The sequence below is a fragment of the Mustelus asterias genome, chromosome 1, assembly GCF_964213995.1.
Source record: "Mustelus asterias chromosome 1, sMusAst1.hap1.1, whole genome shotgun sequence".
NCBI classification, from domain to species: Eukaryota; Metazoa; Chordata; class Chondrichthyes; order Carcharhiniformes; family Triakidae; genus Mustelus; species Mustelus asterias.
Genome location: NC_135801.1, coordinates 79,822,138 through 79,843,724, shown reverse-complemented (window position 1 = coordinate 79,843,724; position 21,587 = coordinate 79,822,138). Strand labels below are relative to the sequence as shown.

The window sequence follows — 21,587 nt, the reverse complement described above, 5'->3', positions numbered from 1 at the left end:
ATGATACAGAAAGCTTGGGCCTATGCCAGTCTTAGTTTACACCATTATGCTGCCAAGAAGTGTTAGAATAACTGGGATGACTCAATAGATGACTCCAGTGCTCCCTCTCTCCTTGAGGGCAAACTCACCGTTTGTTAGTAACAACATGACCTTGAGTGGTGAAGTTACATTGTTGGACATAAAGGGTGAAGCCCATGTCTTTCACTTCTTTAATCATGCTGGGATTCAGTATGTGATTCTGAACCCATTCTTGTTCTCTCAAAGAATGCAAGGAATTATTTTTGGAAATTGGGCTTCCCCACTGTAAATCTAAGGGTCCTATCAAAATAAAACTAGCTCATGATAAAACAAAAGTTATCAAATAATACCCCTTGTAATGCATAGATTTATTTTTCATTATATAATGGATAGTTTTGCATTGTGAACTAGGACCTCAGCAACAGTACTGTTAACGCCAAATTAGACAATAATGAACATGATAGCACTCGAATATGGAGGGAGAATTGCTGGTGAGAGACTACCAATGCAGCCATTATTTTGCTACAGGGCAAACTTCACTGCTATGTGAACCACTAAGACTGAATAAAGCTTTTTATTCATTATTATGGCATTTATATGTTAGTCAGAACCAACTACAATTATCAATTTAAAACTGAATTTAAACTGAGAATGGGTGGTAGTCACGCCAGATGCACGTAACATTTTTATGCAGAGGAGACACAATTAACATTTTCAATGAATGTAATGGGGGATTACTGTGAGAACTAACCACAAAAACTGATATTGATTTAATTAAGATCTTCACTTTTCGATATTCAGAGTTTGTCTTGATGCAATCATACTTGGTCTGTTATTCTTGATGTCTTGTTATCCTTGATGTGTCTCTAATTTGGCTAGTGGGAGAAAACATGATTATTTTCACTAATTCAAGGCAATATATCATTTGTCGAAGTTGATGATTAAAGATATTGGTATACCAGTAGCCCTACCGTTTTTACTGCATTCTTGTTTTTCTGCGTCCATGGATAAAGCGCCCTTATCTTCTGACAATGGGTCAATGCAAAGTGCTGCCTTATAGCAGCGTGATGCCAACTTTAATGCACAGCTGTTGATTTAGGCTGGTCTGTGGTCACTTTGTCTGGAGATCTGATCCATTGTTTCTCATGAGCTGCTGGCAATTTGGAGACAGAATTGGGAAGGAGAGTTATGTCTCAGCCTGTGGAGTTTGCTCAAGAGATAAAAATAATGCTCAGCTTTAGAATGGTATCTAAGAAATCAATAAAATAGGATTACCAAGTTCTGCGTAATTGGTGTGAGTGTTTTTAAAAATTCAGTATTTATAAGCAGCACAAATCCAAACAAAAATAATCCCAACAGTTTCTTGGCTACAAATATGTCACAGGTTTTTGCCTACGCTGAAATAATGTACCATGCAAGCAGTGCAAATAACAAGCTGTTGGTTTGCTGGGTTACACAGACATCAATGTTTTTGGTTGCACCCAAATCAGTAGTTCCTGGCATGTGACTTATGGACCTAATGAGAGCAATACTTAAAAATAGCACACACAGATGGGAAACCACATTTTCTGAAGGAAATTTTGCGAGTAAAAAGTACTTGTTGGACTCTCTCCCAATCTGAAACCAATAATTTAAAACATTGCATGCTTCATCTTCAAGGCAGTTCTGGTTATCATTTTTCAATTGTGCTTTCTCATGTTCTGTTTCATTTTGCTACCCACTAATGCCTCTTACAAGAGTTGCCTGAATGATTAAATCCCAGTTGGTCACAATTCTTGATTACAGGTGGGCAAGCTCATTCTTCCCAAGATAAATGTTGGTTTCAAAACGAAGTGATAATTAACTCCATGTCGTCATGTACTATTGCAAAATAAATTAGATGTAGTTAATGAGTTAAGAATTGCCTACTGCTTTAGGATGCTGGAATTCAATATGGATTTTTCTTTGCTACCATATGGATGGTATTAGCTACTATTTTGTGTCTAATATTTGACTGCATTATCAGATAGGTTTACAAGTTCACACTGGCGATAACAGGTTGTATCTCTAGTTTTTATTGTTAATTAAGTGAGGAAAAATATGTCTTGTGCAGTAGGTGTGGGGAATTCATAAACCCATTTATAAATAATGGATTAATGATTTCATCACATTCAGTACACTGATACATATCCCCCAACTTCTCCCTCATGTGATAAGTGATCTGTTGGACAGAAATGATCCCAGCTTTTCTCAATACCAAAAGGCACCAAGTTTGAGGTTAAGAAGGGGTTAAACAGGATCATTGAAACAGTATACTGTCAGAACCAGCTGGCTACACTTTTCACAGATTTCCAGCTGCTTACTGAATTAATTAGCAGAAAGTGAGCGTAAATTTAATCATTTATAAGTTATCAAACATGTATTTACACTTCTTTATTTATAATTATAATCTGGTGTCAAAAAAACTGAATGTACTCAAGCACAAAGTATTTATACTTAAATCCCTCTAAGGATGAATTCTACTTCTATCTTATCTATTTGCCAAATACTGCAACTTTTACCATTTAATATAAACCTCATACCTTTGTCAAAATTTAACCAAGTCCCTGTCTACTTTAATATAAAAGCAAAATACTGTGGATTCTGGAAATCTGAAATAAAAACAAAAAGAGCTGGAAAAGCTCAGCAGGTCAGGCAGCATCTGTGAAGAGAAACAGAGTTAATGTTTCAGGTCAAGATGACCTTCCATTGACCTGAAACATCAACTCTTTTTCTCTCCACAGATACTCACCGGAAACCTCTATCCTCGCTCGCGTCTGGGATTCTCTGCTGTTGCTGAAAGATGAAGGGGGAAATTTTACCATTTTGAGCCTAAGTGCCGAATCTGGGTGTCAAATAGATCTGCGCCTGGAATCCTCTTTCCAGCGTGCCCATACGTGTTTTGCCGGCTCTGGCCCGATCCGCGCCTTGGCCGGGGTTTAGCGCTGGCGGAATGATCGGAGCTCTGAACGGCGCATGCGCAGTTCAAAAAAAATCTGACAGCGCGCCCGGGCGTGGAAAAAAAAGCAGAGAGAGCGGCTCTCTGATGTTCATCCTCTGGTCAGGGGTGTGGGAGGGAAGGGGGTGTGACCGATCATCCCTGGGGGGGGGGGGGGGGTTGGAGTAGAGGGGGTGTGACGTATCATCCTCTGGTCAGGGGGGTTCCGCTACCAGCCACAGATTACTCTTCCCTGCAGGGACAAGAGAGCGGGAGAGATGGCTGTGGCTGGTAGTGTACCAGTGATGGTGCCAGGAGGGATCGGCCGCAGACAGGCAGCGGAGCCCCCCCAACCAGAGGATGAGACGTCACACCCCTCTCTTCCCCCACCCCCCCCTTGCAGGATGAGATGTCACACCCCCCTCTCCTCCTCCCACCCCCCTCCCTCCCCGACCAGAGGATGACCTGGGTCAGAGAGCCGTTGCAGTCTCTGACCCCGCTCTTCGGAGGCTGCAGCGGCGACTTCAGACTTTTATTTTGCAGGTCGATTACAGCGCGGACGCGGATCAGACCAGAAAACGGTAAAGTGGGATTTGGCGGTAGGGTTGGGCGCACGGTTCATTAAGTCGATTTAAATGCATTTAAATCATCGGGCCGCCCAATTCGGGCGCACGCCGGACCCGCGCCCAGATCAGGTGTCGGTAAAGGCACGATCTGCTCGGATTCAGGTGCAGATCGCGTTAAAGGACCTATGCCCAACTTACCGCGATTTCGCGCCCGAAAACGGGCGCAAAGTTTTGGTAAAATCAGGCTCGAAGTTCTGGGTGGAATGCCAAATTCTCCATTTTTACTTGCAGCAGGGTGGCCATGGATGAGAGCTGAGAATCCTGCCAGCTCTGCCCTGCTGACCTTTTCCAGCAATTTTTTATCTAACCCTGTCTGTTCTCCCAGGTGAATGTTAAAGATCCCTTTGCACTACAAAGACAAGATCAGGGGAGTAATCCTTGGTGTTCTAGCCAATACTTATTCCCAATGAACTTCACTAAGAATGGATTATCTGGTTGTTTGTGGGAGCTTGCCATGCTCAAATTGGCTACTGAATTTTCTATATCTTAACAGCGACCGCACTTCAAAAAATATTTCATTGTAAACCATTTGGGATGTCTTGAAGTCGTGAAAGGTGCAATATAAATGCAAGTCTTTTTGTTTGCTAATATATACTACCTGTTTAAATCTATGAAAAGAAATCAATCTAATGTACTGGGAAATTCCTGTTCTGGGGTGGATGACTATAGCTCCTTTAATAATGAAAAGTACAGGGGAGAAATACATTTGCTTAGCACCGCTACACTTTCCCTCGAGGAAGATAGTGGCCTGCCGCATTGCTTGCTCCAGTGAATCAATGTAAGTCTGTGTAAAAGAGAAGCGACACTACAAGAACAGATTTCTCTGCCTACATCAAGGTTATCCAACTGCATGAAATACATTGGATCCAACTTTGGAAATTTGTTACAGTATGATGTATTCATCAGATAAACTATTGGGTGTAAACTAGCATGGGTAGAGTAGTAGGGTCCAAAGGACGGCATTTCAAATTTTGTTCAGCCATAATACTTTAATATATTTGCATGCAATAATCTTTTCGCACATTTACAGCGGAAGCGATAGCCTATAATCGTTAGACCATTAACCCAGAAACTCAGCTAATGTTCTGGGGACCCAGATTTGAATCCTGCCACAGCAGATGGAATTTGAATTCAATAATATCTGGAATTAAGAATCTACTGATGACCATAAAACCATTGTCGATTGTTGGAAAAAGCCATCTGGTTCATTAATGTCCATTAGGGAAGGAAATCTGTTGTCCTTATTGGGTCTGGTCTAGATGTGACTCCAGAGCCACAGCAATGTGTTTGATGCTTAACTGCCCTCCAAGGACAACTAACGGTGGGCAATAAATGCTGGCCAGGCAGCGATGCCCATGTCCCACGAATGAATTTAAGAAAAGACACAAACTCATTTATTTGCTCCCAAACGTGTATTGTGAAATCCAATGCAGTTCTAATATATAGTTTTATTTTCTCTTGAAATTCATCTATATTTGAATATTGCTTTGGACTACCAATCTGTTTTGATGCTACATTATATTTTAGTATAAGTTATTTTTATACTTTGCATCTATTGCTATAAAAAGTTTAGCACAAGATAAAGCAGATGTGAATGTTGGCAATGCGACTTTACATCAGCAGACACATCCTTCATTTGAATGTAAATTTTAATGGCATTATGAAAGGGATTAATTGGGTCTGCAGGAGATTGAAATGCACTCTCTTTTACTCCTCTATTTCTGTCTCTCAGTAGGGATGTAATTTTCTGCTATTATCATTTATTTCTGAAACCCCTCAGCCTTGGACTGAACTGAATACGATCGTTGTGAGGCCAGATTGCAAGAAGCATCACACCATAGTCTCCTGAAGAATCCATCTAAAAGCTTATAAACTGAATTGAGACTATATTAGGAGACAGTTGTTGATGATACTGATACTAATACACTGATAGTCTTTATTAAAGTAATGTGGCTCAAGTGCAAGTTGAAAGATTTTTCAAGGAACTATTGTAAAAGCATAGATTTGGATAAAAGATGCAGCACGCTCACTGATGCTGATACTGGGGTGAACCAAAATTAGAAACAGTGAATAGTTGAACTCTTTGGGTTATCTGCGTGGATTTGTGCCATGTACTGTGTGTACCACAGAACCATACAATCAATAGCCAGTTTCCATTTATAGCCATATAGATAAGTTCTGAGTATACAGCTCTACGCTTGGCACTGTATTGAAACAATTCTTAACCTAGCAATCTGTGCCCTATTTTGGTAATTTTTGAAATAACGTTACCCTGAAAAACAAATAGAAGAATGTCAAATATCTTCATAACTTTGTTTTCTTTTAAAATCACTCGAGTTACTGGCTTGTCTGAGGGAAGTGTCATCGACTCATATTACTTAAGCTCAAAATCACTTGAGGTGGAGATGGAGACATCTGGTACATCAGGGAGAAACAGAGGTTTTTGGAGCGAGCATTTAGGAGGGAAGTCACAGCACGGAGCTTTAGAAAACACGCAGTGGAGGAGAAAAGATGGGTTCTATCCAAGGGAGGGGAAATATGTGAAAAAAAGGTTAGAATCAGTGCACCCAGACCAATTTATGCTCTCAAATTTGATGCTTTGTCTTTCTATGGAAAAATAAGAACTTTGGACTACCATAAGAATTAGAGTTGGGAGGTGGAGATTAGACACAAATTAGTGATAGGGAAATCAATAGTTAGAGAGGCTGACATAAAGCTAGCAGTGTGAACCAAACAATTTATTAACTACAGGTCAGCCTTCAACACTATTTTTCCTACAAAACGCGTCTCCAAACTCCGTGGCCTAGGGCTCGGCTCCTCCCTCTGCGACTGGATCCTAGACTTCCTAACCCAGATCGCAATCAGTAAAGATAAGCAACAGCACCTCCTCCACAGACATCCTCAACACCTCTGCCCCACAAGGCTGTGTCCTCATCCCCATACTATACTCCTTATACACCTATGACTGTGTGGCCACAATCCCCTCCAACTCCATTTTCAAGTTGGCTGATGACACCACCGTAGTGGGTTGGAACTCAAACAATGAGTACAGGAAAGAGATAGAGAATCTGGTGAATAGGTTCAACGACAATAATCTCTCCTTCAATGTCAGTCAAACAAAGGAGCGAGTCATCAACTTCAGGAAGCGTAGTGGAGGACCTGCCCCTGTCTACATCAATGGGGATGAAGTGGAAATGGTTGACAGCCTCATGTTTCTGGGTGTCCAGATCACCAACAACCTGTCCTGGTCCCCCCCACGCCGACGTTATAGTTAAGAAAGCCCACCAACATCTCTACTTTCTCAGGAGGCTAAAGAAATTTGGCATGTCTGCTACGATTCTCATCAACTTTTACAGGTTCACCATAGAAAGCTTCCTTTCTAGTTGTATCACAGCTTGGTATGGCTCCTGCTCTGACCAAGACTACAAAAAACTACAAAGAGTTGTGAACATAGCCCAGTCCATCACACAAACCAGCCTCCCATCGATTGACTCTGTCTACACTTCTCGCTGCCTCGGTAAAGTAACCAACATAATCAGGGACCCCAAGCATCCCGGACATACTCTCTTCCACCTTCTTCCATTCGGGAAAAAGATACAGAAGTTGGAGCTCATGTACCAACTGACTCAAGAACATCTGCTGCCATCAGACTTTTGAATGGACCTACCCTATATTAAGTTCATCTTTCTCTACACCCGAGTTATGACTGTAACACCACATTCTGCACCTTTTCCTTTCCTTATACCCTATGTACTCTATGAACGCATAGCCTTATACCCTATGTATTCTGTATTGAGCACAAGAAAGAATACCTTTCACTGTATCCCAATGCATGTGACAATAATAAATCAAATCAAAATCCCTGATGCTTTGTTGCCTCCTCTTATTCCCCCTATTAGTTATTCCTGGTTGGTTTTATTTTTCCGCACCCTCCCCCATTTCCGAGTTTAAATATTTCATTATTCTCTATTTCACCAGTTAACATCCATGTGGAATGTTCCCATCTGTCCCAGACCTAGCTGATAGTGACGGGAGGTTTTTACGAGGATACTACTCAGGCAAAAAAAATGATGTATCAAGGAAGATATAAGGGACGATTTTGAACTCTTAACAAGAATTTATGGCAATTGTTTGAGATAATGTGAGCCGGAAGCTCAGCAAGCACCCCACTTAGGAGCTAGTTAAAATTATACATCATGGGACCCTGATTTGCATTTAGTAATGACTCCTCCACTTCATCTGTCGTCAAAACCAGCGGCGTTAAAATCACAGATCAGGGTGAGAAATGCAGCCATTCCACTTAACTGCTGTCCTGCTTTGTTCGTGCTGATAAAAGAGAATTACAATCACTGCTACAGAGTGGAATCAAATGGACTCATTATGAACAAAGAAAGGCAGATGTCAAGGTAAGGAATGGCTTAGACAGTGAAATGATTGGAAAAGGAAAAGTACTTTTAAAAGAGATAAAAGAAAATGTTAAAAAATACCTGATTTACAATGCACATAGAGTTTGGGAAATAAACTGGGGAGATTACTTTATTTGAAAACCCAAGCCTCATAAAGTTATCATAAAAGAAACCTGACATAAAATTTGCAGAAGATAGGAAAATAAATATAATTAGATAGAATAGGAAGGATTAAATAAACGTGAGAGTCTAGGCAGAGTGACAATATTGGTAATGATACATGATGTAAAGAATATTGAAGTAGACAAGGAAATAACTGAAGCTTTTTATATTAAAAGATCGATATTAATGTAACACTTTTCATGACCACTGGATGTCTCGTTGTGCTTTACACCATGAATGAAATACTTTTGAGGAATACTCACTGTTGTACTGCAACCAATTTGTGCGCAGCAAGCTCCCACAAGCAGCAGTGTGATAACAAGCAGACAATCTATTTTTGTGGGGTTGATTGAAGTCTTAAGTATCAGCCAGAGCACTGGTGTGACCTCCCCTGTTCTTCTTTAAACTAGCGCCAGGGGATTTCCTTACATCTACCTAAGAATGCAGACAAGGCTACGGTTTAACATCACTTTAGGTGGGGTGTGTTTACAGACTGTCAGAAGAAAATCAAAAAAGGAATCTGCAGACAGATTGGAGAGCTGATTAGGAATAACACAGTCATTGCTCTGCAAAATTTTAACTATCTGATTATTGAGAATTAAGGAAGTAAATGAAATGGAATTCATAAAATGTGTACATGGCTCCTTCCTCAAACAGTATGTTAATTGGCCGACAAGGGCAGAGATATACATTGCTGGATCTAATTATGAGGAATGAAATAGATGAGCTGGTTGTGGATTAACACCCTTGGGAGTAGGAACCATAATATGATAATGTTTCAGATTCAACTTGAAAGGGAAAAGATTTGCAGACAAACCAAAACACCTGATTAAATTAGGGCAGATTTCAGAACGGTGAGATGGAAGAAGAAATCGAAACACAAAAGGATTTGTAAAGCACCAAAGAAGTATATTTTTTGGAAGACGGTAGCATAATGATATTATCACTGGATTGATATTCCAGAAACTCAGAGTAAACCTCTGAGGACCCACCATTTGAATCCCACCACGTCAGATGGTGGAATTTGAATTTAATAAAAATCTGGAATTAAAAGTCTAATGATGACCACAAAACCATTGTCGATTGTTGTATAAATCCATCCGGTTCACTAATTTCCTTTAACCATGGAATTCCTACAGTGCAGAAGGAGGCCATTCAGCCCAACAAATGTACACTGACTCTCTGAAAGAGCATCTTACCCAGGCCCACCCGCAACCCCACGCAGTTACCATGACTAATCCACCTCACCTACACATATTTTGACACTAGGGGCAATTTAGCATGGTCAATTCACCCAACCTGCTCATCTTTGGACTGTGGGAGGAAATTGGAGCACCCGAAGGAAACCCACGCAGACACAGAGAGAAAGTGCAAACTCCACACAGTCCCCCAAGGCCGGAATCAAATCCAGGTCCACGGCACTGTGAGGCAGCACTGCCATCCACTGTGTGCCACCTTGCCGTCATCACCAGGACTGGCCTACATGAGACACCATCGGCAGTAATGTGGTTGACTTTTAAATGGCCTAGCAAGCCATTCAGTTCAAGGGCAATTAGGGATGGGCAATAAATGCTGGTATAGCCAATAATGATGTGGAGATGCCGGCGTTGGACTGGGGTAAGCACAGTAAGAAGTCTCACAACACCAGGTTAAAGTCCAACAGGTTTATTTGGTAGCAAATACCATAAGCTTTCGGAGCGTGCTGCTCCTTCGTCAGATGGAGACCACTCCATCTGACGAAGGAGCAGCGCTCCGAAAGCTTATGGTATTTGCTACCAAATAAACCTGTTGGACTTTAACCTGGTGTTGTGAGACTTCTTACATAGCCAATAATGCCCACATCCCATAAAGTTAATTTTTAAAAACTTTAAAAAGATGAAATTGCTAGTAATTTTAGGATGCCAGGAATAAAGAATGAGATTTTTTTTAAAAACTAAAATTAAAGGGAGATTATGAATCTTATAATATTAATGAAATAACTAAAGGAGAATATGAAAAATAAAAAAGGGGGCAAGAATGGGATAAGGAAAACTAAGATGCAGTAAGAAAAAATACTTTAAAAATAAAATAAATGGAAAAATATTTTATAACTACATCAATAAAAAGAGAATTGTTAAAACCAAGGCAGGAACTCTGAAAGGTGAGAATTGCTAATTTACAGAAGATGATCAAAAATGATAATGATAGTAGGTGCTTCATATTGATTGGGGGATATTGGAGAGGAGGTGAATCCTGAAGTGTTTCAAAGCAAGGTGAGCCACGTTATAATACAGAAAAATAATACTTTAGATAAGTTAGTTATTTTTGGGAAGGACAAAGCACTGAGGTCCAACGGAATATATCATCTCCTGATTTTAGTGAGGGAAGGCATTGCTCAGACGCTAGGAATTATACTTCAGTGCTGTATTAATTGTGGATACATCTCAGCATTACAATTAATGTCCATTTTCTAACATGAGAACGAGATAAGATAATCCAGGTAATTATGGGGTCCATTTAGTTTAACATCTGTGGTGGAGACTCTTAAAAAGAATGAAATTATCACTTAGCTAGATAAAGAGAAAATAGTTATGAGGAGCTGGCAGGGACTTCAATAGGAATGCTTGATAAATCTTACATTTTTACTACATAAATCTTAAATCATTGCTGAAGATATGAAAGGCTTGATAGATGGAGTAAGTACAGTGTATGTCAAGAACTGGAACTTAGTTAAAGCCTTTGACAAGGTAACACATGGGAGATTACTAGAGAAGATTAAAGGATAAAGAACTGGGGGGATTAAGGCAAATTGAATTAAAATTTGTTCAAAGAGAGAAAACAGAGAGTAAAAATATACAATAGCTTTTCAGAGTGCTTGGAAGTGGGTAGTGGTGTCACACAGAATTCAGATCTGGGGTCAATCATTTGAACATAAGCTTCGAGAGAGTGGTGTTGAGATTTGCCAATGATACCCAAAATAGGAGGTATAGTTAATTCCTTAGAAGACCAAATAAACTCAAAAGAATATTGATAGAATCATAAAATTGTGCAGCACAGAAGGAGACCATTCAGTCCATCAAACCTGCACTGGCTCATCCGAAGAGCAATCCAGTTAGTTCCACTCCTTCACCTTTCCCCATTTCCCTGCTAATTTTTCTCCTTTAAGTACTCAAACTATTTCCTATACAAGGCTTTTATTGAATGCATATCCATCACCCTAACAGGCAATGCATTCCAAATCCTAATCACTCATTGCATAAAAACGCTTTTCCTCACATCACCTCTGGTTCTGTTGTCACTTATCTCAAATTTCTGCCCTCAGGTTATCAATCCTTCTGTCATTAGAACAGTTTTGCTTTATTAACTCTATCTAAATCCATTATCATTTTAAACACATTAAATTTCCCCTTAGCCTTCCCTGCTATGAGAAGAATATCTCCAATTTTTTCAGTCTATAAATGTAACTATAAGCCCTCCCTGGAACAATTCCAATGAATCTCTTACGCATCCCCTCCAAAGTACTTCCTACAGTGTCGTGCCCAGCACTGAGCACAACACTCTGCTGGGGCTGAATTAGTGTTTTATTTGGGTTTAGTAAAACTTTCTGTCTTTGTACTCTGTGCCTCAACAAAGTGTGGGGTCCCAAATGCTTTATTAAGATGTGTTGTCAAAGATTTGTGCATGAACAACCCCAGGTTTCTCGCTAATTGAAGAATTGATTGCATTGAATTTCATCTTCCATGTGTCTGTTCATTTGACCAGGCTATCTATGCCCTCTTGAAAACAATCATCAGCCAGAATCTTATCACCGTTCACACCGGTGGGGTTTCCCCATCCCACTAGAGTGAACGGAGATTTGGCTAGCTGCCAAATTCTCCGACCTCCCTGCAGTGGGAGCATGGCGTGAATGGCAGGCGAGATCGCACCCATCATTTTTTCACTGTTTCCGTTTACTACACTTTCAAGCTTTGTGCCGTCTGAAAGTTTCAAAATTGTATCCCCAAGTCCAAGTCAGTAATTATGAAAAACAGCAGCAGACCTCGTACTGAATCCTAGGGAACATGACTGAATACCTACCCCACTGTCCAAAAAGGCATCATTCACCACAGCCCTCTGTTTCCTTAGCTATTGTTCTATCATTGCTCCTTTTATCCCCTGGGCTTCAATTTTGCTAAATAGCTGAATTATGGGGCACTTTACCAAAAGCCCTTTGAAAGTTCATACCAACATGAAGATTACATAAGCTGGAAGTTTGCAGAATATGCAGATTGCCACATCAGTCAGCATGTAACTCTGATTTGACACCAGATCTGCTATCTTTGACCAAGGTGGCCCAGCTAACCCCCCTGTCTTAAACATGTACAACTGAACCAGTCAAAAGCCCCCACCTCCACCCCACCAGTGCTGTTTAAAGGAATCATCAACAATTTACAAGTTAGTTGCTCATTAATTTCTACTGGTTCTATTTGAGTTTGTAGAAGTGCTTGGCGATTTGCAGAATTGGTTAAAGTTGCTGAAGTTGACATGGAGAGGTGCTGCACTTGGTTCTGAATTCAAAGGCACTGATCAGGCAACTTTCTCTCAGTCATGGCCACTATAGTTAGCAGCGCTTTGGGCTACAGCATGAGAGGAAAGTGAAACAAAGGCAGCAAAGAAGACAAACTGCTCGCGAAGGGAGGAGGAGTGAGAAGGAGTCTTAGCAGGCAGTCTTATACACCCAAGGTCTTCCAGGAACATTTCTTTTATCTTCATCTTAACCAGGAGCCATGTGTGTTTCATCTGCATTTTACGGTGGAGATACTCTCAGACCTCCGCACCTCTTACAACCAGACGGCAACTTTAGAGCAAGAATGGTGCCGCATGTGGTGGTGAAGGTGACCCTGAACCTGAACTACTTGGCTTTGGGACTCTTCCAGGTTGGAGCCGGTAACATCTGTAATATCTCCCTGTTTGCTGTCCACTGCTGCAAAAGAAATGTGACAAGTCTTTATGCCAGAGAGGCCAGTTCATTGTGTCCTCATTGACCACTAAAGGTTATGTCCTTTCTGAAGGAAATCTGCCTTCCTTACCTGGTCCACCTTATAGGTGACACCAGATCCACAGCAATGTGATTGCCTATTAATTGCCCACCGAAATCGCCAGACAGATTGCTGGATTGTTTTAAGAACCTGCATGGCCTTTTGAGAACTGGTATTTGCTACCAGTATGGCATTGCTTTGAACCTGCATGGCAACAAAGAGATTTCATGACCTCAGTCTGAGTTTCTACTGCAGCCTTGAATGATGTGAGTAACTTCTGCTTTTGTTCCAATGAAAGCTGAGACATGGGCTGCCAGATGCAAGCTCTGTGCAAAGCCCTTTGCCAAGTTGGTGCCAGACTGCTCCATGCTCCTTGACAATGACATCAGGCTTCTTGGCAGGCTTGTCAATGCACCAGGCATCTCTGTGTACATGCCATTGGAGTGCCCATCTGGGTCCTTTGCAGCAGAACTCATGAGCAACCTCACCCTCAGTAGAACTGGCACCTGCCCTTTCCTTTCCCCCACCCTGGTTATAGGCTATCCATGTCTGGTGACTCACCACCAGCAGATCCCCTTTCTGTTAACTTCTAAAGTAGGTGTATTTCCCATATCTGAGCTGGTGGCTGCCAGTGTGAGAGTGAATATTTCTTCCTCATTAGACTCTTGTTCTTCTTACGCTGCTCACTCCTACACCAGTGCTTGACCAGGTGGCAGTTCTTGGATATTTGAAAGAATAAAGGCATGTGGATAGGGTTGGGGTTAGAGAAGGGAGGAAAATCAATAGTTGCATGCTCGCACCATCTGCAGCTTGTAAATCACAAGAGCTTGTGGGATGAGGGAAAGGTGGGATGTGAGGAAGGTGGATTAGATAAGGTTGTAATGTCATCCTCTATGGTTTCAGACCCACCATCAGCCACCAGCCTCTGTCTTGATAGCTCCAATAATGACCAGTATCATCTCTTTCATGGTTGTCCACTGCCGCCTGGGGTTATGTGCCACCGAGTCCTGCAAGAGAGAGAGAAGAGTGTCAGTGAGTGTGAAGCAACATGTGTGGGTGATATGCCTGACACAGATGAACAGTTGGCATTGTGTGGGGCGTGAGGCTTACAGCAGTGCTGAGCGTGGGAGGGTGACGTGAACCTATGAGTGTTGGGTGTGAGTCATGATTGATGGAAAGTGTTGGTGGGTGAGTGAAGGGAATGTGAGCAGAGAAGTGCGTACAGCTAGAAGTTCATTTGTAAGGATATGGCACGTGAAGATGCAATCACTGAGATGAATCACTCATGTGAAGTCATTGAACCTTTTGTAGTGTTGCATCCAGCTCCTTTAGGTTAGATTACTGCCATTGACCACAAAGACAATCTGCTCCCACTGCTTCCATAGTGGCATCTGTCTTCCTTGGCCCCCTGAAGGAAGAGGACTTCTTTCCTCATGTCTATCTCCTTCACCAGGGTCTCCAGTGCTGCATCATTGAACCTTGGAGCACAGGTTCTGGCCTTTTGCGTTATTTCCATTCATGCCCCTGCACAAAGACAGTTCCCTAACCAGCTTCAGCACCTGCAGCAGCCTGCGTGCATCTCCCTTTAAGAATTGCAGATTGCCTTTAAGTAGTGCAGGCTAGCTTGACGTGGTGCTAGCTTCGCATGTACTTCGGGATCTGCAGCATGCTACTATCATTAAAATGTTTAGGTAGCGCCAAGTTTGTGCATCACCTTGAATCATGAACCATGTTGCAATCTTCATGTCCATTCCAGGCCTTCTCCAGTTTCTCCCTGGAGCTTCAGTGAGAATTTGGTTTGTCCCCTTCCTAATATGAATTCACCAACATTCCGCATATCAGGAAATACAAAATGAAGAAAGATTTTGACACTGACTGTGACAATTCAAATCCATTCCAATTTGTTGCACAACATTTTACTTAATCACAGCCCAGATCTTCATTCTTTTTCATGTTTTAATGAATAGTAGGAATTGAAAAGTGACGGCGGCCTAATTTAACCTTCTAAATTTTCCATCTAATCTTCTGTGCCTGTGGTCTTTCTGGGCCACCTGTTTCATACGAGAGGTCAGGCAAACAATATGTTCCCAGCCCTACACTAACCGTGATCAAATCTAAAAGATAATTATGGATGAGGAAGATCCTTCTTAATTCAGTCTTCCAGTCAAAAATCCTAAATTCTACCTATTGCAGCATCCAGTTATGTTTTAGGTAATTCGGTCACCTCTGTCAGTATAGCTGAGAGTCATTCCACGTGTTGATCTCTTTTGTTTGAAGTAGAACTTGTTGATAACAGTCCTAACCGTGCCCTTTACCTCTTTGACTTTGACTCTCCATCCCATTTTTCCACTCTCGTGATCTAATTGAAAGCAATGCTTCGGGATTACATTTTCATTTTGTTTTTCATCCCAACCAGCTCCAGAATGTAAGCTCGCCTTCCAAGGCTACAAGTTGCAAGTTTCCCCAGTCTTTACTCTTAATTCTGGCCTCTCCTTCTCAAGAAGCATCTGGCCTTTGCCTGTTTCTGCTCCTTGGTGACATAACTGAGAAGCGATACTCATTGGAGCAGAACCGTTTGCCTGGACACAACTACTCGGTGGTGACATCTGCTGGTGTGACAATGCACTGTATGAGAAGAAATGATTTTTTTCATTTATTATTGTCACATGTATTAGTAGACAGTGAAAAGTATTGTTTCTTGCACATTGTACAGACAAAGCATACCATACATAGAGAAGGAAAGGAGAGGGTGCAGAATGTAGTGTTACGGTCATAGCTAGGGTGTAGAGAAAGATCAACTTAATGCAAGGTAGGTCCATTCAAAAGTCTGATGGCAGCAGGGAAGAAGCTGTTCTTGAGTCGGTTGGTATGTGTCCTCAGACTTTTGTATCTTTTTCCCATTGGAAGAAGGTGGAAGAGAGTATATCCGGGGTGCGTGGAGTCTTTAATTATGCTGGCTGTTTTTCTGAGGCAGCGGGAAGTGTAGACAGAGTCAATAGATGGGAGGCTGGTTTGCGTGATGGACTGGGCTTCGTTCACAGCCCTTTGTAGTTTTTTGCGGTCTTGGGCAGAGCAGGAGCCATCCCAAGCTGTGATACAACTAGAAAGAATGCTTTCCATGGTGCATCTGTAAAAGTTGGTGAGAGTCGTAGCGGACATGTCAAATTTCCTTAGCCTCCTGAGAAAGTAGAGGTGTTGGTGGGCTTTCTTAACTAAAGTGTCAGCGTTCCATTTGAAGTCAGGTTCAGAACTGTAACAGGAACATTACAGGAACACCATGTTTAAGACAAATTACCTTTGAAAGATATCCAATAGCGAGATCAACTCATCCATTATCATTAGGTTTATCAATGATTTTGCTGACATGTTTGAAAATACATTTAAAAAGCCGACAGGGTTTAAGAATATAAGAACATAAGAACTAGGAGCAGGAGTAGGCCATCTGGCCCCTCGAGCCTGCCCCGCCATTCAGTAAGATCATGGCTGATCTTTTTATGGACTCAGCTCCATTTACCCGCCCGCTCACCATAACCCTTAATCCCTTTACTTTATCAATCCTTGCCTTAAAAACATTCAATGAGGTAGCCTCAACTGCTTCACTGGGCAGGGAATTCCACAGATTCACAACCCTTTGTGTGAAGAAGTTCCTCCTCAACTCAGTCCTAAATCTGCTTCCCCTTATTTTGAGGCTATGCCCCCTAGTTCTAGTTTCACCCGCCAGTGGAAACAACTTCCCTGCTTCTATCTAATCTATTACCTTCATAATCTTATATGTTTCTATAAGATCTCCCCTCATTCTTCTGAATTCCAATGAGTATAGTACTCAGTTTACAATGCATCAGGTAAGGTGTGATGTTTAATAAACTGCATTTCCTAGAAATATGCCACAATTTAAATATAATAAACCTCAGAGTGAAAGAGGAATACACTTAAGTCAAGGATAGGACTTTTACATGGTGAAGCCAGTGATTTTAACTCTGCAAGTGGTTGGATTTTGAATGAGCTAAAATCTTGCCTGAAATGCATGACTGATGATCAGTTGCTGTCATATTTCTGCTATTATTCAATGTTACTTTTTAATATCTGACCATATTAGGTATTCTCAAATAGAAGTAAATGTTATGGGTATCTGGTCTGGTTGGCAGGTGATTTAAATAAAGAGTACAGATTGGGGAGACAGCACCGTTGGGTTGCCGGCTGCCAACTTGCACCTTATCCTCACTGTACATACTGGATTTGATTGAAATTCAGTACACATGGACGGTTTCTGCTATTACAAAGCAGTTTCACCCAGGGACAAGGCTGACCCAATGAACAGAATTATCCTTCTAATGGTGGAACTTCTATTTGACGCTCCGTCACCATTGGAACCCCCAGCCCAGGGGGTCCCTGGGTCAAAGTTTATACCTTTTAGTGGTTATCTGTCAGGTTTTTGAGGAACGTGACAGTGCTACAACAGACCATTGCCCATGCAGCACGCAAGAGATGATTGGACAGTAAAGGGCCAGAGGAGTTTAAACTATCTAGAGCCTGGCACCTTGGTAGACGTCCACAGAAATGGAGGCCTGTGCTATAAGGTTAGTGAGTACAACGTTGGAGCAGGAGGAAAGTACTCCGAGGCCCCCTCCCTATCCATGACATGGTGGGAAGGAAGGGTTTCTTCGGCCACGTCCTAGGATAAGGTTGCGAATTGGCAGTACAGGAGGGAAATTGAGTTTAGATTTGGCCATTCCCCTTCCAGATAACATGTGGTGGTCGGGAAAGGCAAGACAAGTGGTCCTGGCAAGGGTAGGAGAAATAGATTGCAGTCAGAAGAATGAGGCAGCTGTAGGCAGGACTGTAGAGAATGATGGCTATGTTAGCCACCAGGAAATGTGAGCGAGGCTTCGTTTTCACAGGAATCTCAGCATGTCTCTAACATCACTAATAAACAACCTGACCCCTGCATTGATTTATAAACTATTGTCTCTCTGTTTTTCTGAAATGCAGGAAAGCATGCCACAAACACCAACCTTTGCAGCAATGTTCAACAGCAGTGGCTACAGCCGACACCTGTACTCATCCAGGGAGGAGAATTGCGGAGGTCTATTTTACCATGACAACAACCTTGTGTCAGGGTCTCTGGAGGCACTGATCCAACACCTTGTGCCCACAGTGGACTACTATCCGGATGTAAGTATAATTCAACTGTGTCTGTATATATTTCACAGAGGAATTGTTTTGCATAAAAATGTATGCCAACAGATTGTTAAAGTTTCACCGTGGCACAATGGCACAGAGGTAATTTGGCCTTTAGTATGGATCAAAGCAGAAGATGTGAAGCAGCCAATGTGTCCAGAATGCTTTGCCTTCTCTGCTAGCAGCTTTAGTAAAACTGGCAGACAGCAAACACCTTTGGTGTAAAAAGGATAGAAAAATCCTCACCCAACAGGAGTCCAGCACACTGTCACTGCATATTCTCAAAGCATGCAAGATTATTAGGAAAGTTGAGAATTTTGCCTTGAGGCTTTTCTACCTGTTGGTTGATATCTTCTGGGCAGCAGTGCAAACATTTCATTTGGAGATAAGTAGTAAATGTTTTTGGAGCATGATTTGCAGAATATTTTTCATGCATTTGGGTTACTTGGGAGCTATGCTGGGGGAAAAAGTAATAAGAGTGTATCAACAACATGATGATTAAGAAATTTATTGGAAACTGCAGAGACGCAGAGGAGCTCAGCACTCCATCAAAAACATCCCTTTTGGCCCTCCCTATATGATCATCAAAAGATAATTAGGAAGTTACCTATAGTTCTGCTTTTCATGTCCTGCAGAGAGTAGAATGTTAATTAATGCAGAGTGAAGGTTGCAAATCAGCATGTCTGTATTATTAATACACATGAAGCATAAATGTTCAATGGCATCTCAACAAATGCAAACTCTGTGATTTAGATATTGGCACTAATACAAGAGAATGACTTCAACTGAATTGTTCAACAACAAATTATACACAATTAACTTTTCATTACTCATATAATGTTTCACTGGAGTGTTCTTGCATAAGAATAAAGGAAATAGGAGCAGGAGTTGGCCATTCGGCCCCTCGGGCCTGCTCCACCTTTCAACCAGATCATGGCTGCTCTTCCACCTTCCCGCCATTTTCCCACACTATCTTCATAATTCCTTGATATCTTTAATATCTAGAAACCTATTGATCGCAGTTTTGAATGGACTCAATGGCTGAGCCACTGCAGCCCCTTCCAAAGATTTACCATCCTCTGAGTTAAGAAATTCCACCTCATCTCAGTCCTCAATGGCTTACCTCGTACTTTGGGATTGTGTCCCCTGGTTCTAAACCCTCTAGCCAAGGGAAATATCTTTCCTGTATTTACCCCGGTGAGCCCTGCAAGAATTTTGTATGTTTCAATAAGATCATCTGTCACTCATCTAAATTCTAGAGACCCACTTTGCTCAAACTCTCCTCATAGGACAATTCTGTAATCTCAGGAATCAGTCTGGTGAACCTTTGTTGCACTTCCATTATTGCAAGTATATCCTTCCTTAGGTAAGGTGACCAAATCTGTGTGCAGTACTCCAAGTGTGGTCTAACCGAGGCTCTATACCAGGCTTGTCCGACCTTTTCTCTCAGGGGCCATATTTTTGTATTATCTTCACTCAAGGAGCCAATGAGAAAATGTCGGAACGATAAGGATTTTTTGGACTCCCAAAAAAAATTCTAAGTGTTGAATTTGCGTAAAACCTGGAGTAAATCACGCTGGTTTTTTCAGTGGGAGTTTCAAAATGTATCTCCCAAACTCTGTGGACTGCTGAGTGCCTCAGGGCGAATCACGCTAAAAATCAGTGGGCAGGGCCTATTCCCGCTGGAGAGACTGGCAGCATAGCGCTGAGTGGGCCACTGCGCAAGTGCCGATCTGTCAAGCTGAGATTGGCGCATGCACAGTGGCCCCGCACTGCCGGCCTCCCGGTTGCTGGCCAGTCACACTCATTCAGTCACTTGCACTCGCCGCCACTCTCACTCAGTCACTCACAATCAGTCACTTGCAGTCAGTCACTCAGTCATCTACACTCACCCTTTCTCACACACACACACTCTCCTTGTGGTGCCCCATTAGTCACAGCCTGCCAAGCTGAGAGTGACCTGCTTATTCCTACTCTGTTTCCTGTCCATTAAACAATTCTCAATGCATACCAGTATATTGCCCTCAATCACATGTGCTCTAATTTTATTTATTAACCTTTTGAGTTCGACCTTATTGGAAGCCTTCTAACGTCCAAATACACCACACCCACTGGCTCCTACATATCTATTCTGGTAGTTACATCCTCAAAAATCTCAAAGGGCGGAATTCTCTCAAAAAGGTTCTAAGTGTCGAACTTGCGTGAAAACTGGAGTAAATCCCTCTGGTTATTTCAGTAGGAGTTCAGAGAAGAATCTCCCACTCTGTGCACTGCAGAGGCCACCAGTGTGAATATCATTAAATTTCAGGGGGCGGAGCCTATTCCCACTGGAGAGGCTGAAATCAGCGCGCTGAGTGGGCTACTGCTCTGTCAGCGCCGAGATCAGCGCATGCATAGAGGCTCCGCACTGTTGGCCTCCTGATTACCAGCCAGCTCAATTGCTGGCCAGCCCTGCAACCCCCGCAATACTGGCTCTCCGCCACTCCACGGCCCTGATCGCTGGCCTCTCTGCTTCCCCCACCGATCCCTATGTAGAGTGGCAGCAGGACAGTCCACCTCCACCGATTGCACCCTAGGTCCCACCCCATTAGGCCCTGCCCCCTAGGCCCCACCCCCTTGGCACTGCCCCATTCCTGATGGGCAGTGCCAACGTGCCCCTTGGGTATTGGCACTTTCCCCCTTGGGCAGTGCCAGGGGGCACAGGCAGGCACTGCCAAGGTGCCAATGCCCTGGGGACATTCCCGCCTGGGGAGGCCCCGATTGCCCCCTCTTCACTCCAGCAGGGTCGGGCTGCTAGCTCCCCAAAAGTGGGGAGCTACTGTAATCCCCATTGGAGTGAAACATTCTGGCGAGGGGTAGGGAGAGAGGGGTGGGGGGTGGGAAGAGGCAAGTGGGCCTGGAGAATTCAGTCCTGGGCCCGCTAATTGTATTTAGATTATATTACAATGACCATGTAAATGGTCTTTGTGTCTCCCCACCAATTTCCAGTGCGAAGCAGACGCCGCCGGAAATCTGGCGCCGGGAGACGCAATCGGGGCGCGAATGCTCATGCGAACCCGCGAATCGGCTGATGTGAACATCTCCCGGCCCACTCGGCTAACTTCCAAAACACACAGCATCCTTACTGAGAACAATATTGCTAGTGCTTCACTGTCACTGGGTCAATCCTGGAACTCCCTTCCTACCAGCACCGTGACTGTACCTACACCACATGGGCAACAGCTATTCAGGAAGGTGGGTCACG

General features: G+C 42.6%; 1 protein-coding gene across 2 annotated transcripts in view; it reads left to right on the top strand.

Moving 5' to 3' along the window:
• rasgef1ba (RasGEF domain family, member 1Ba) overlaps positions 1-21,587 on the top strand; it is a 67,545-nt gene that overhangs the window by 3,120 nt on the left and 42,838 nt on the right. The window contains exon 2 of one of the 2 annotated variants that reach the window (XM_078215450.1): positions 18,155-18,337. In XM_078215450.1, coding sequence (XP_078071576.1) covers positions 18,161-18,337 — 177 coding nt within the window. In that variant the 5' untranslated portion in view covers positions 18,155-18,160. Of the gene's footprint in view, positions 1-18,148; positions 18,338-21,587 lie in introns of those variants that run through there. The other variant, XM_078215376.1, reaches the window with a different exon arrangement.